At 41.2% G+C, this 16,512-nt stretch overlaps 1 protein-coding gene across 1 annotated transcript; it reads left to right on the top strand.

The window, feature by feature from the left end:
• The first annotated feature begins 265 nt into the window (after window positions 1–265).
• CMAS (cytidine monophosphate N-acetylneuraminic acid synthetase) lies at window positions 266–11,974 on the top strand. The gene is made up of 8 exons (XM_036404936.2): window positions 266–465; window positions 3,122–3,264; window positions 3,492–3,647; window positions 6,283–6,416; window positions 7,297–7,391; window positions 8,069–8,240; window positions 9,751–9,901; window positions 10,646–11,974. Exons 1-8 carry the CDS (start codon window positions 305–307, stop codon window positions 10,918–10,920), a joined length of 1,287 nt encoding a protein of 428 aa, XP_036260829.1. The 5' UTR covers window positions 266–304; the 3' UTR covers window positions 10,921–11,974.
• The last annotated feature ends 4,538 nt before the right edge of the window (window positions 11,975–16,512 follow it).

The raw sequence follows: 16,512 nt of genomic DNA, 5'->3' as shown, positions 1-16,512 counted from the left end.
CCATCCATCCATCCATCCATCCATCCATCCATCCATCCATCCATCCTGCCGTGAAAGCAGGCTTTACGGGGCACCTTGTGCCAAAAGAGCACCCTCTCCTCCCTGAAGGCTGGATGATTCCCCGTTCCCCCCACATGGCGCGTCCCCTGTACCCCCCCGGCGTCTCCCCGCCGCTCTCCCCACACGCATGCACGGCAACGCAGGACTACATTTCCCGGCATGCCCCAGGGGGCGGTCTGCGCGCGTGGCAGGGCGCGGCGGGAGAGGAGGGGAGCGGGACCGTGACCGGGACAGAGACACGGCCATGGATGGGGGCGAGGGGCGGCCGCAGCCCCACCTGGCCGCGCTGGTGTTGGCGCGGGGCGGCAGCAAAGGGATCCCGCTGAAGAACATCAAGCTGCTGGCGGGGGTGCCGCTTATCGGCTGGGTATTACGTGCCGCCATCGATGCCGGCGTCTTCCACAGGTGCGCATGCGCCGCCCCCCCTGCGTCTCCCCTTCCCCCGGCGGGTTCGGGTTTGGGATAGATGGGCCGGGGGGTGCGGGTTTGGGATAGATGGGCCGGGGGGTGCTGGTTTGGGATGGACGGGCCGGGGGACCCTGGCCCGGGGGGGGCTGGGGAAAGCTGCTGCTTCGTCAAGAGGCTCTTAGGGATGACTGTCAGTGTATGCAGGGAGGGCTCAGAGCAGGGACCAGGCTCTGCTTCGTGGGGCCCAGCAATGGGACAGGAGAAGCGTCAGGAACTAATGCCCAGCAAGTTCCACCTGGACAGGAGGAAGAGCTTCTTTACTGGAACAGGCTGCCCTGGGAGGCTGTGCAGTCTCCCTCGGTGGGGATACTCAAAAGCTGCCTGGATGGAATCCTGTGCAACCTGCTGGAGCAGGGAGGTGGGACCAGCTGACCCGCTGTGGTCCCTTCCAGCCTGACCCATGCTGTGACTCTGCCACTGAGGCAGGATTGATTCTCACTTAAGACAAGGGGATGCAGTTACTGTGGCACCGGGTTAAGGGTCAGGCAGGGCAAGCACCCTGTCAAGAGCTCAGCTGTCTCCCTTCCTGCTGAGGGTGAGCAGCAGAGGAATGAAGAAATTAAAGTCTTACACAGTAAATTGAAATTAAAGTTTTTCTGATGCGTGGTTCGGTGGCCACAAGCTGGTGATGTTGTAAATATTGATGGGTTTACTTCATTAAGACATTAAATTAAATGGGACTGCCTGGCTGGAGGTGATCTCCTGTGAACTGCTGAAGCACAGGATGACTTTGGTTCATTGTCATCTGGGTACTCAGGACACTGTGCACTGAGCTTGGCATGTCCAAGGATGGAGATCCCACAGCCCTTCTGTTCCTTTCACTGTGCTCACCCAGAAAAATTTTCTTTATTTTCTCTCTCCCTGCCCAGCAGTGAAATCACCTCCTTGCTGAGATGACTCTTTCAGCATCTCCTGGCATATGTGTACTCCCAGCTCCTGCTGAGCTTGCTCCCATTTTTCCTTTTTGGTATCAGGCAGCCCACAGCTGGGCCCAGCACATCAGAAGCAGTCTCACTCAAATGTCAAGTTAAAGGAGATAATCTTTTGTGCCCATGTGACACAGAAGAGAAGCCCAGTGCCTGAAACTTCAGAAGCAATAATTAGAGCTAGATAGAAGCACGTGTGTTGTTGGTGTTGAGAATAGAGGCATTACAGATTTCTCTGCAGGAGCAAGACTGAGGATTTTCTACACATTTGCTGGTAATTAAAGCCATGGTTAGGATGTGCTCGGTGTGTAGCACACTTAGGGGCAGGTTCCCAGTGCAAACCTGCTGCATAATGCTCAGAACAAGTCAAGGAGAAATGTAGCCCAGCTAGATCCAGAGCACTGTATCTCACAGCTGCTCTGTCATTACCTGGCTTGGAAAACCTTTCTTGCTGTATCTGAAAAGTAGAGGATGCAGCACTCTGTTTTATTTTTAATAAAGAAACAGACAAGAACATTTCTCGTTACTGAGGTTACTGATAATTTCTTAATGATTGTGAATCTGTACTGCTGAATGACCTGCTGTGGCTTCTCTTTGGCATCTGAATTTTCCCAACAGGAAGCCAGTCAGGGTACTCAGGACTGTGCAGCCTGACTTTGAGGCATGGCAGGTGCAGTAGGTGGACATGCACCACGTTTGCCTTGTAACCTTTGGAACAGCTGTGCAAGGTACCTGTTACACAGCAGAACTCTGGTGGTTGAATGGGGAATGTGTATTTAAGTTCACCATCCCAAAGCAGTTTCTGGAAAACACCTCTTGTGTGTTTGTTCTCATGGGTGTGACTTGACATTGCTGTCGCTGTCACATATATTTTTCTTCTGATGATCCCACGATGTCTTTGGGGGAAGAAATGTAACTGCAGCACCATTTGCTGTGGACAATGCATTTAGAATGCCAGCATTGCTGGGAGAGGAAGGGTGACTTTTCATACCTTTTGTTTTTACACCTCTCATGCTTTTTTGTGATCACGATGGCAGCAGTGGCTTTGCCCTTGCTCAGTGTTCATCATGACATGATACTCAGAATTAGCCCTTCCTTTTGTAAATGTTTATTTTCCCTGAACGATTGCAATCTTGCCTTACCAGTACTGGAAGTTTTCTGTGCCAAAACATATGGAACTTGAACAGCTCCTTCTCTGGGAATGTATGGACCTCAATTAACACATTTTAACACACTTGCAGCATAAGCTAATCTTTTAACTTTGTGGCAGTTTTACTTGTAAACTAAACTCTTACATGATTCTGAATGCCACATCCAATGCATTCACAATTCATAGATTTGTTAACATGCCTAACAAATTCTTTGTGCTGACACTGGATTTTTCTGGTAACACTTCTAAATTTTATGTTGCTTAAGCTTCCTGCATGAAATGCAACTCAAGATTCAGATTTTACATGCTGGTGTTTTTTATCCCCATTGTTAAAAGCTGCTTGTTGGACTGACTGGGATAGTTTTATTAATACAAATACAAGAACTAGTTCCTTCTATTGCAAGGTGTAGTACACATATAAACAAGCTGGGGTTTTTTTCAGGTTAAATTACAACAGGCAAGTCAATAATGGTGGGATTTATTCTTTATATTCATTTCTGTCACTGTCTGCCAACAGCATATGGGTTTCCACAGACCACGATGAGATCGAGAAGGTCGCGAAGCAGTTTGGTGCTCAGGTCCATCGCAGGAGCCCTGAAGTCTCTCAAGACTCCTCCACTTCCCTAGAAGCCATCACAGAGTTTCTCAATCATCATCATGGTAAATCAGGAATGAAATGTGCTGAGCTTTTATATCGTAGCCCCAGAGGGATGATGCACTTAGTATTTAGAAAAATAAGTAAAGCACTGAGTAAATAAAAGCCAGAAAGATTCAGATTCTCCTTTTTTTTTTTTTTTTTGGTGTGTGGTACTTACTCATACCATACTTTGCAGTTGTGTGTTAGTAAAGATGTGAATTGTTTCATAAATGTCTCTGTTTTTCTTTAGAGGTTGACATTGTAGGAAATATTCAAGCAACATCTCCCTGTTTACATCCCAGTGACCTTATAAAAGTGGCAGATATGATCCAGAAGGAGGGCTTTGATTCTGTCTTTTCTGTTGTGAGGAGGCATCAATTCAGATGGAGTGAGGTAAAGAAAGGAGGTAATATTTAGATGTTTCTGCTTACAGTTATACTTCACTTTTTTTTTCCAAATTCTTGCTTTTCATATTTATCCTATTTCAGGAAGCGATGTCTGAGGCATAGACTGAATTCTCTCTGAGAGATTTGAGATGGCTTAGAAATTCCTTCCAAGCACTGGTGTCTTGACATTACTGAGCATTGCTCAGCCTTTCTGTAACTGTTTTGTAGAAATTAAAATTATATTAAAATTATATTAGCTTGTCTAAGCTGAAGATACAGTTCCAAAAAAAACCTTACATGTTAACTTCTTCCTAGTGGATATTCATGGGTATTCAGAGACTACTCTGAGGTCCTAACTACAAAACTGTTTGTTCTTGCTTTGCAGTAGCTGACAAATGACAAAAATGTGAGATAAAATCTTGGCGAGAACGGGATGACAATCTCTTGGCCTGCAGACTTAGGTTTTGTTTCATCCTAATAATTTGGCTGCTGACTTATGTCACGTTGCAAAATGCCTTTGAGTCATGAGTGCTGAACTCATGTTGGTTAGCTCATCCAGAAAAATGTGACTGCTTTTTCCCAGAGAAAATATGCCCCTTAGCTACAGTAGCCAAGATGCCTAAAGACTGACATTTTACAAATAAAGATTGCACCTTGGTTTAGCTATAAAGCACCTTTTGTCCTGATACAAAGAGCTATTCTACACATTTTGTATGTTGGCGTTGTTTCTGTGGTTAAAGCAGAAATATTTTCATTTTTAAAAATGACTATTTCAGGTACTCTCACAATGGAGTTTTGGTGTTTTTTCTAGGTTGGTTTTTTTTTTAATTAAAGTTACTCAGGCATTACAGTTATTTTGTTGAGATATAAATTGCTTCAGATGAAATTTTTCTGAGAGTTTAGAAAGCATCATGCTGTTAGAGAGCATGTGTAATAAATGAGGCTTGATTTTAGAGATGAGATGAAATAAAAGTTAAGCCTTTGTTTAGAATAAACACTTGAACATTGTCATTGTTCCCCATAAGAGGAGAAATAAGTGACACTTTTTGTTTGTGCAGTATAAGAGGAATATCAAAAGCATGGGTGGCAATTTCAGGATTCTGTGGATTGCAGTTTAGCAAGCCACATGCACATCTTGAGATGCTGGAAGGGACAAATGTGAAAGAGTGAATATCATGTGGATCTGCCATGTGGGTTCCTGAAGTGCTTGTGTCCCATAGGCAGATTGTTAAATAAGAAAGCCTTGAGGCCTACCTAAAAAAAGAAATAATTCTTCTGCACAAAATGACATCCAAACGTTTTTAATGTGGTGAGAGATAAGGAATTATTCAGCTGCAAGGACTGAGGAGAGTTGGAAACACATTGTGCCAACATGAGCAGCTTAAGGATAAATGCAAATGGCTTTTCAGGGTGTGTGGTGTTTCAGGTGACAGTGATTCACAGCAGCATTATACAATGGTTTTTCTTCTTTTTATTTTTCCATACAGCTTTAGAGTACTGATTATGCTAAAAGAATTTCATGGTTTGGTTTTTTTTTGGTTTTTTTTTGTTTAACTCTGTTGCTCCGTCTGCATTAAGGTTTAATATTGATAGACCCTGAAGGAGAAAGGTATTTCTCTCTGACTGGAAATGTTTACTTCAGTGAGCACAAAGCTTTATGAAACACAAGGGTGTGTGTGTATCTACTAAAGCCTCAAGATGTTTTGGGTGTTTGAGAATGCCCTCTAACTTTCTTGTGGTCACTGGATCATGAGACCTGGTGAATTTTAGCTTCTTTGTGCATCTGGATTGAAGGGGCTTAAGGACAAAAGTCGCTGGTCCTTGATTTGGTTTCTGCTGCACGTACAATTGTCATTGGTAATGATACGGGATCTTTTGGGATGGTGTTTGTGCAGACAGCTGTTTGTTTATTTGTGGACACTGGTTAAACCACTTATGAAGAGTTAATGCATATCCTTAAATATGATGTATTTTGGGGAAGTCCCAAGATGTTTTCACAGGCAAAAATTATTCACATATGCTCTTTTTCACCTTCCAGATTTCAGGGTGGTCCTTTCAGGTATCAAAGTGCATTCCGGCATTCCCATGTGCAGTAGGAGTTGGAGTACAGGAATAGTATTTCTTTCACATGGCAAGGACAGTCTGGTAGAACGTCCCTCCTACTCCTTGTGGGAATGAGTTTTGAAGCAAATAACCTCTTGGGTTTTTGTTGTTATTTCTGTTTGGTTGGTTTGGGTTTTTTTTTCTAAAGTGGTAATGAAAAGTTTCCTTTTTCACTGCTAAACATACAGAGTAGTCCTCCGCTTTATCCACAGTTCCAAGAAAGAGAAGCAATTCAGTGATACCCCAGAGAAGTTGTAGATTCTATGTCCCTGGAAGTGTTCCAGGCTGGGTTGGATGTGGCTCTGAGCAACCTGGGATAGTGAAAGGTGCCCCCTGCCCATGTCAGGGTTAGGAACCGGATCATCTTTAACGTCCCTTCCAACCCAAACCAGTCTGTGATTCTTTATAAAGTTAAGCAGAAGGAGGCAATAATGAGAGAAGTTGGTGACTGAATTTTACCCTTAATTTTTCAACAGAAAGTTATTTAGGTTGTTAAGTGACTCTGAACAGGAATTATTTAAAGCTTTTGTAATTGTTTTCCTCTGTTAACAGAAAACAAGATGACAGAACCCCAAAACCTGAATCCAGCAAAGCGGTACCGGAGGCAAGACTGGCCTGGGGAGCTCTATGAAAATGGCTCATTTTATTTTGCCAAGAGGCATCTGATTGAGAAAGGCTACTTGCAGGTTAGTGCTTCTGGTTTTTCATGCTCTTCAGAGTGATACATCCACTCTTGCTGTAGAGGGTTCTGAATTCAATACTCTGTTTTGATTTCTGATGCAGTCAGTGTGAAATAACAGCACACTGACCTCAGAACAGTTTGCTAATTATTTGTATCTTAGCAGAGCTAGTTACAGCTAGGGCAGTTCCAGTAAACAGCATCCTCCATAGCAAATAAATTTATGCAAATAAATGTCCTATATAGCTTTAACCTTAAACCAATACAATACTGAATTGAGCTTTGCAGGAGTTCACCAGTGTATCTTAGAATTCATTTTAGTGCCACTAAAGGTGTGAAACTGAACTTCATGCAGTGTCAGAGCCTTGTCATAATCTGTAAATTTCTATGTTAAGCCAGTTTCATTTCATGCCAATTTTTGTACTGTAACTTTAACAGTCTTTTTCCCTTTCTTGATGTTTACATTCCAATGTAGTGGTGCAGAACAACACTGTGGTGTGGTGGATATATTTCCCTTGGAAATTAAGTAACAGTAAGCAAATAATAAAATAGTCTTCCTAAGCAAATGCTGCAGGTATTACTATTCTGCTGATTAAAAGAGCTAGTGAAATTAGTGTGATGTAATTGCTATAATGCATAACATCTTGCACACTTTCTCTAGTTGTAAAATGGAAATAGTTATTAACTATTTCTTCAATAGTTATTAACTGTTCCTTCAAATGGTTCTGTGTCACTGGCAAAAACATAATTGATGGTTCACTTTTATATAAGCCATGGTGGCCACTGTGTAGCCAGGCATTTGGCTTTCATTGTATGGTGCTAAATTGTAGAGTTTTGTGTTTGTGTTGACCCAAGCATAAAATTTGAGTGGATTTTATTTCCTTCAGGGTGGTAAAATGGCCTACTATGAAATGCGTGCAGAGCACAGTGTGGATATTGATATAGACATTGACTGGCCTATTGCAGAGCAGAGAGTGTTGAGGTAAAAGCACTTTTTATTCCCTTAATTCTTTGATGCTGCTTGTTTCAAAGTGTGGTCATGTGAATTCATAATGCATGGAATGTAAGCAATGGAGATCAAAGATAATTGGCAGCTGTATTTCTGCCCAGGATTTTTTCTTCTCTCCATTGAAATCAACTGAATTACCTTTGTTACATGGTGGAGTTTTGGTAGTTTGATTTTTTCATTAAAGTTCAGCTTGGTGAAGAGTGTAAGCCCTACTATACCTCAGCAATGTGTTAGCGTCATCTCTGGCTTTCCCAGCTGAGGTGCCCCAGATTTCCATGCTCCAGACCACTATAACTGATGCCTGGGAATGGGAATGTTTGTGTAGAGGGCATGAGCTGATTCCACCTCACCAGCTGCCTTTTCTTTGCAGCTGCTCTAAGGAAATAATAGGTGGGAAATGGAATATGTTTTCTCTGCCTTTTTCATCCTAATTTTTAAATGGATGACATAAATAAGCTGTCTTTTGGATAGTTCTGTTTGTTTCTTTGAAGAGGGACAGTATAGTTGGAGAGTGATGATGATGAGAAAAAACATTAGAAAAGAATTTCAAAGCTGATTCTTCTGTCTGAAGGTTACAGTTCTATGGGAAATACTTGGGGTTTTGAAGTGTGCAAAATCTTCTATCCTAAAAAGATAATTTCTTTGTCTAGCTTTGGATATTTTGGCAAAGAGCCACTAAAAGAGGTGAAGCTCTTGGTTTGCAGTATTGATGGATGCCTGACCAATGGTCGCATTTATGTGACAGAAGATCACAAGGAAATGGTCTCCTACGATTACAGAGATATTGTTAGCATTGATCTGTTAAAGAAAAGAGGAATCCAGGTAAGTGCTATTCTGAAGAGTGAGCCTTCATGTCTCATGTAACCTGCACATTAAAAGATCCTAAAAAAATACATTCTTGCAGCATAGAAGTTGAAGTTTTTTCACCGTGTTTGAGATGAAGCAGCATAATATATTGGTTGGGACAAATGTTATCCTCAGAACCCTCAGAGGAAAACAAGTGTTTTGAGAAAGTTCTTAATCACAGTGATTACAGCATCTCTCTCCATTTCACAGAATCAGAGAATCGCCTGGGTGGAGCCATCTTATTCCATCCCCCTGCCATGGGCAGGGACACCTTCCACTAGCCCAGGTTGCTCAGAGCCCTATCCAGCCTGGCCTTGGACACTGCCAGGGATGCAGGGGCAGCCACAGCTTCTCTGGGCAACCTGTGCCAGGGCCTCAGCACCCTCATAGGGAAGAATTTCTTCCTCATATCCAATCTAAACCTCCCCTCTGACACTTTGGAGCCATTCCCCCTTGTCCTGGTACTCCAGGCTCTTGTCAAGAGTCTCTCTCCATCTTTCCTGTGGGCTCCCTTCAGGCACTGGAAGGCCACAATGAGGTCACCCCAGAGCCCACTCCTGTGAAATGGAGTAGATGTTTTTTCAGCAGTCCCTCAACTTCATTTTCTGGGAAGCCAGAGGGGTAGGAAGCTTGTAATCACTGTTTTGTTGCCTGTGGGAGCCTACTTCCATACCTTCTTTGACTTGGAATGTTTCATTGAACACCTTTAGGTCTTTGTGCTGCACTTTATTTATTTCTAGTATATGTTGCAGATATAATCCTGCCTTTTGCTCCTCTTCCCTTCATTCTGTACTTAAAATTAGTGTCAAGCATTCGTTTGTATTTTAAAGCAATTAGGAAAACAAGCTTGTCTACATCTCTGACAGAAAACCTGAAGGATTTGCATCTGAGATTTCTAAAAATCCTGCTGCAATTATCTTCTGGTTTTAGCTTACCTTGTGCCCTATTACTGAAGTTTCAAATTTGGAATGAACTTCCAGAGATAAATGTGCTGTGCTGCTTCAGTCTGCTTAGTGTTGGTTTGGTGCTCTGAAATGGTGCTATAAATAAAGTTATGTTATTAAGTAGAGGGGCCAAAGAATAAACTTCATGTTCTACTTTGGCAAATATTTCAGAAATCTTTCTTGGGAATTCTCTCATTCCACATTGTGACTTAATTAGATCATACTGCACTAGATAATCAGCATGCCACCATACTGTGATATTTAGAATTTTATTTAGTACATGTTGCATTTAAAAAGACAAATGTAAATTATTTTTCAACATCAGGGAGGGCTGCAGAAAGGTATTTCACCTTCCTAAAGGAACCTCAAGACTGTGGTTTTGGATGCAAACCACTTATGCTCTGAGTTTTGAAAATCAATCATTCAGTGCTTTTCCAGAGAGCTTCTACAAGCAAAACTTGCCTTTTTTTTCTTTTAATAGTAAATCAACGTATATATCATATTTCTTTGGTGTAGAACTTACTCTAATCTTATTTCTATAGGTCCGACTCATCTCTGACAGGGATTGTTCAAAAACACTGTCAGCCATGCAGCTGGGATGTGTAGCAAAAGTCAGTGTAACAAATAAACTACAGGTTCTGAAGGACTGGCAGGAGGACATGGGTTTGAGCTGGAAAGAGGTGGCTTACTTAGGTCAGTTCCTTTTCTTTGGTTTATTTAATTTAAATAGCATAGACAAATGGAATCATCGTACTGCTGCTGAGCTTCAAACCACTTCTCTTTGTAAATGCACTGAATTTAATGGGATTGCTGTGCACATTGCAGCACGCAATCACCAGGTATTTTATGACCTGTTAGGGTACAATCTAAATGTTACAGTGAGTGATGAATCTGTGTAATTTGGTAAGGGAAGTCTTCACTGTTTTTCCAGTGGGATATAGGAAAGTTTTTGTTTTTAGGAAACATTTTGATATCAAATTGTTGATAAGCATGCACTTACAGCTGACAATTTTGAACTCATTCTAGTTGATTTCAGGGGGATATTGTATAGATTATGTTCTGAAATGGTAATCAGAAATGGACAGAATTAGAACTGAAAGCCATGTGCTTCTGTGCTAAACTGTATTTCAGAGACAGGCTAAGTGAGGAATCCTGCCAATGCTTATTCAACTGCTCACATAATTTTACTGCTCTTAAAAGTAGCATTCTCTTGCCTGAAGATTGTGAAGTGTGATTATCATTTATATGGATCACCATGATTTTCCAACACCTGACTTGCATGTGCAAAGTGCTGTTGAGCTGCTGAGATGAACATTGTGACCAAAGAAAAATATAAATTCAAAAATCAGATCACTGCATACCCAGAAAAACACTGAGAAAAATACTGATTCTTTCCCTTCTGTGATATTTGGCCTTGCCTGTCATCTTCCTCCCCAGGAAATGAGGAGTCTGATGTGGAGTGCCTGAAGCAGGCAGGTATGAGTGCTGTGCCTGCTGATGCCTGTGCTGCTGCTCAGAAGGCTGCTGGTTACATCTGTAAGAGCAGAGGTGGCTGCGGAGCTGTGCGGGAGTTTGCAGAACACATATTCCTGCTCTTAGAGAAAGTGAACTCTGCAAGGAAGCAGCTGGAAGAAATCAGCTCAGCAGGGAAGGAAATGGGGAGAAATGAGAACAGCAGGAAAGGAAATAAGGAACTGATGGAAAAAGAGTAACGCCGTTGGTCAATCCTGCTTTTCTTCCTCAGTACATCCCTATCCCAAAGGAATGCTTACCTTTCAAATTTTACAACACAGTAGAGTTAAAAAGGTGTCTCCCCCTAATTCCAGGTCCCACATTCATGATTATATGCTGAAAATATGATCACACCCATGATGATTTTAAAAGCCATTTAAGTGTAATGGGAAGAATGCTACAAGAGAGAGTGCCCTGTAAATCTGCTGTTAATCATCACACCTGTCCTACAGGAATGACACCTCTTTATTTCATAATCTGAATGTTTTCAGGGATCAATGATTTTGCATGACTTGAAGATTTGTAATTCAGGCTTAAAAACCCCAAAATTTCTGTCAGTTTTGCTCATGTGGTTTGCATTTCTTTTATCAAATGCATGGTGTTATGAGGGTGTGATTGCATTTTACAAGCTTTGTCCTTAGCAAGGAAGAGTTTTAACATGTGCTGGAGAGGTCAGGTGTAAATACTTATCAATAAAACTTTCTCCTCTATTTTTAAAATACAACACAGTTACTGTATAACAAGTTGATATTCGTTTAAAAAAGCACTTTAACATGTGTTCAGTTTGAAGCTCATAAATAATTAAATCACATTTGGAATTGTGCCTCTTGGAATTTGTTTATTTTGGGTTTTATTGAAGTGCCTAAATTAATATTTTGCCAAATTTGGAGTTAAATTTCCCATTGTCTTTGAGATCTTTGCAGAAACTCAGTTTCTTTCTATGAAGACTATATTGCAACCTTAAAAGAGTTAAAGGCAAATAAAAGTCTTTAGGTTTATTGTATGGAAAAGTAGCTGCTGTTAAAAAAAAACAAAAAACCAAGCTATAGTTGATGTGGGTTTCTATAAAATATATATACAGACTACTTTTAGCATGTTAAAACTGGTTTACATGCTTGTATTTATTGAAAATAGGAATTGTATTGTACATTACAAATGCAATAGTATATATCAGAGTTAAGTTCTGGTTTGGGTTATGCTAAAAAATAAACATACCCATGGTACACTGGCAATTACAAGTGAGGTGAATGATAATGGCTTGTCATTTTATTTTGTTTCTCTGCTAAATTTTGCATTGTATAAATAGTTATACTCCCAGTATATCACCTGATATACTGGCCTCTGATAAACTTTGTGTTTACTTCCTTTCAGAAAGCAAAATGTTGAGCTGAAATGATTTACTGCCTATCTACAGTTAACAGATAAATTGTTTATTGTACTAATCAGCTCTAAGTCACATAAATTTAAGTGTCTCAATCATGTTTTAAGGTTCTGTGCTGGATAAATCCCATGGACTTTGACAAGAGGGGAGCCACATTTGGATATCAATGTTTTCATTTTGATGAATTCATGGTATAATCTTACATTGGGAAGAATATGAAGGATAAAAGAGCTCCAGAGACTGTTTACCAAAAAAAAGACATGGGATATACAAGATCTGCTTCCTGAAAGGTTCAGATTTTTATTGCCCACACTGATGTGGAAAGTCTAATTATAGGGTAGGAACAGGGATGCCTTAATTACTCCTCTTGATTTTACAGAAATGCCTCAATCATATGAAGGATTTAGGGGTCAGAGAGGCAGAGACAGTGAGGGTAACTCTGTCACCTTAGAGGTGAAATCTCAAGTCCCAGGAAAGGTCCAAATGTGTAGAATATTTTCCCAAGGCCTGTTCCAGTACATGTGACACCACAACTGCCTTGATTAGAGGGGTATTACTCATTCAGAGTAGATTTCAATCGTCAGTTTTGTTATTCTGGGCTAATTCTGAGATCATCTTTTGGCCATGTGAGCTCTTGGGTTTTTTTGCTTCAATTAACCTAGGTTATTTCAAAGAAGATCTTAGGTAATGTGGGCTGTTCTGTAATGATTATGTGAAATGGAAAAACAGGAAACTATGTAAATATTTGTAGTAAGCTATTATGAAAAAGTAGCTGATTACCTCAGATTTTAAATGAACAGCTTTCTTGAATCTTTTAAGTAGAGAATGGTTATGGGCTGGCTTGTGGTGAGTTTCTGTACTGCAAATCTTACACTTCCAAGTTCATGTGCCACAAAAATGATTTATGATGGCAAAGGTGGACAGATTTAGTGCCCAAATTAATCCTTCACACCTTCACCCACTTCTAACTCTCATTATTTCTTTTTATCTGCTTTTTCTCCTATTCAGTTTATCTTCCTCTCCAGTTCCTGTTTGGTGATGCAACAAGTTCTGACCTTAAGACATTTCAAATCAATATGAATCACATATATCTTTTGAAGTCAGAGATATGTTTTAATACTTGCTGAATTCAAGTTTTTAAGACTTTTAAACCTTGATCACACATTTTAGGTAACTAGTTTCTCCAGAGCCTATGTGGAGGAAGGTTTTTGGTTTTAATTTTTTTTTCTGTTAGTTTGGTCTTAAAACACTATTTACTTTTTGCAGAAATAAGTCAAAATTAGTCTAATTCCCCCCAGCAGGACTAATCATCCTAATTGTTACCACTACAAGAGCAGTAATGCTGTACAGAAGAAAAACACCATTATGTGTGAAACTGATGCATAAATGGGTTAGAAAAACTTAGCAGTAATACACTTGTCTGAAAAAATCTTTGGATGGTGGATTTGTTTCTCTCTCTCCTGTTTTGGGACAGGTTGGCCTATCCCCATTTGTGATTCTAGGTATGTTTATGGATGTGGCTCTGGTTTAATAGAGCATTCCCCCTTCTGTGGGGGAGGCATGAAAGAGAATGAGCAGTGAGCAATGTGAAGGTAATGATACCAAATTATTCAGGTTAGCAAAGAGAGGGCCTGATGAAACTGAGGAGGTGTATATAAAATAAGCTAAGCTTAACTGAAAAACAATCCTAACATGAGTGTTAAAATAGCAATTTTTACAGAGCAGTTATAGTTCAGAAAAGTATCTAGTGGTTTGAACTGTGTGCTAGCAGTTGAAAAAGCAGAAATTATTAGAAAAAGAATATATCACAAATAGGATAAAAATAATCCACTGTATAATTCAGTGGTTTGTGTGTATCTTGAATATTGCATGTTTTGTTTATTTTGTGTTGAAAAGGCTGTAGCATTCCAAAGGGAGTAAATGTGGGAGGATAAAATGGATGATGTAAGACGGGAATCCGGTTCAGTCACAGCAGTAGCCAAAACAGATTTCTTCACTTTGGAAGGAGGATTCTTCACTTTAGACTGAAGGGAGTGGTGTTAAAATATCTGTAAAATTAAGGATGGGAAGCCATGGAAAGACCTGAGGAATATAAATTTACCATGTTGTATTTAGTGGTGCTTTCCAGTTTTTCTGTGGCCTCAGCACATTTGCAGCCTGTGGATTTCCAGAGCTGGACATGGATTACAGACATTTAATGAACCTCAGAATACTTAAAACAGGCTTGGGCCATGTATTTCATGAATCTAACACTCAACAGAGTTCTGGTTCTGAACCTCAGATTCTTCTTCCTATTTCTTATGTAGGAAATACCCAACTGCATTTTTTTTTTTCCACAATGTATGTTAGTGGTTCATTCTACGTCAGTGTGTAGCTCTGATACAGTGAGCAGAAGAACATGGCATTACTATTCTCAATAGGACTAATCTAATCTTTAAAAATTAAGGAAAATAGGGCAAAAGTACACACAGAATTATGTAAGAGTACAGGTACCTTGGATGAATCAGTGGTCATAATTATCTGTAGCTAGAGATACAGTAAATTGCTGTGGAAGTTCTTGGCCAAAATGTACTCAGAGGTTTGGAGAACATTCTGGAAAATACCATGTTTTTCCTGGTTGTTCACATGCTTTGCAGACAAGTTTCTGGCCTAAATTGAAATATATCTGGACTAGTTATGGCTACTCTTGTATTAAACATGGAAATAGTCTCTCCAGGGCTGCAACTTTTATCTGAAGGTATAGTTGCACACCTGTTTATGGCTAGTACAGTAGGTACAGTAGCCTGTTTATGGCTAGTACAGTAGCAGTAATCCATGTAAGATTTTGTTTTTACTGTCCCACCCTTTTTTTTCCTGGTTACACTCTGTCCACAGCAGTTCAGACTCAAGCTGGGAGAGGATCAGTTGCCACTAATTGATCCTTCTGAGCAGTGAGGCCCAGCAGAAGTGTCTTTATTCATCAGGTAAAGCTTGCTCTAAAAAGCTTCAAAATGGGATGAAGTACCTCAGAATCACAGAATAAGCTGAGTTAGAAGGGACCCCTCAGGATTAGGAGTGCAGCTCCTGGCCCTGCACAGGCCCCCCAGCAATCCCACCCTGTGCATCCCTGAGAGCGCTGTGCAAACCCTCCTGGAGCTCTGGCAGCCTTGGGGCTGTGACCATTCCTGGGGAGCCTGTTCAGTGCCCCAGCACCCTCTGGGGGAAGAACCTTTCCACGATACCCACCCTGACCCTGCCCGGACCCAGCTCCAGCCGTTCCTGGGTCCTGTCCCTGGTCACACAGAGCAGAGAGATCAGGGCCTGCCCCGCCTCTTCACTCACAAGGGTGCTGCAAGTGCAGCGAGGCCTCCCCTCAGTCTCCTCCAGGTGAACAGACCCAAGTGGCCTCAGCTGCTCCTCATTCCCCTCACGGCCCGTTACCCGATTTAGACAAATATAAAACACTCCCATTCATGTCACTTAATGAACTTTAAGTTTTCCCGAATATATTTATCATGATCTACCTTTGGATCAATTCCATTCTCTGAATGCTGCCTCTTAAAGGAGCTTAAGGAGCTACACTTATCTCCACCTGGAGTCTGAACTGATTTTATGGGCAGTAGTTCTGATAATTCACAAGCAGGCCCTGGTCTTGGCTTGCCACATCAGTGTATCAACACTTGGAGCACTTTGCTCAAACAAAGCAGACATTTGATTTATTATGGAAGTCAAGAGGTTTTAAGGGGATTTGGGGGTAAACTTGCAGGCAGTGCATGGCAATGTAAAGAGCAAACTGGACCAGTGCCCTGCAGTGCCTCTGAACTGCTGCCCCTGCTAGTGGCAAGGGAGCTCGGGCTACTCCAGCCAGGCTGCTGTCATTGGTGTCAGAGCTTGGGTAGCACAAAGACACATGGCCTAGCTCTGATTAAGCCCTGCCAAACTTTTTTTTTTCTTTTGGTTAATTTTAATCTATGCAAATCCTTTATTTGTCCAGTAGGCCATGCTGTAAACTGATTAATTCCTCATCCCCCCAAAGCAGCTAGGGAGCTAACTGCACTTTGAGCAGCACACTGTTACCTCCCTGTCTGATGGGTAGGTTTAAGTAGTTTAGCAAGCTTACCTTGATCCACAAGGCAAGTCCTCATCCTGTCCCTTCACACACAGTTCCACGTTGTGAGTATGTTGATATAAACAATCCTTTCTGTGTGTGCATACAATGTGTGGTACAAACACTGCTTACAGCAGTCTTAGTGCAGCTAAACTCACTTGCAAACCTCATTTCCCCAAGCACCCTCTGGCTTTTTTCCCATACTCAAATGGCCAGAAAAAAATTAGTCTCTAAGTAAAATGTTCAATTATTTTCATCAGCTGATCTCTTGCCACTTATTAACAGTGGAAGAACAACACCTGAAAGGAGGGAAACAGTGGCATT

Source organism: Molothrus ater, chromosome 5 (assembly GCF_012460135.2).
Source record: "Molothrus ater isolate BHLD 08-10-18 breed brown headed cowbird chromosome 5, BPBGC_Mater_1.1, whole genome shotgun sequence".
NCBI lineage: Eukaryota > Metazoa > Chordata > Aves > Passeriformes > Icteridae > Molothrus > Molothrus ater.
This window is presented reverse-complemented; position numbering and strand designations above follow the sequence as displayed.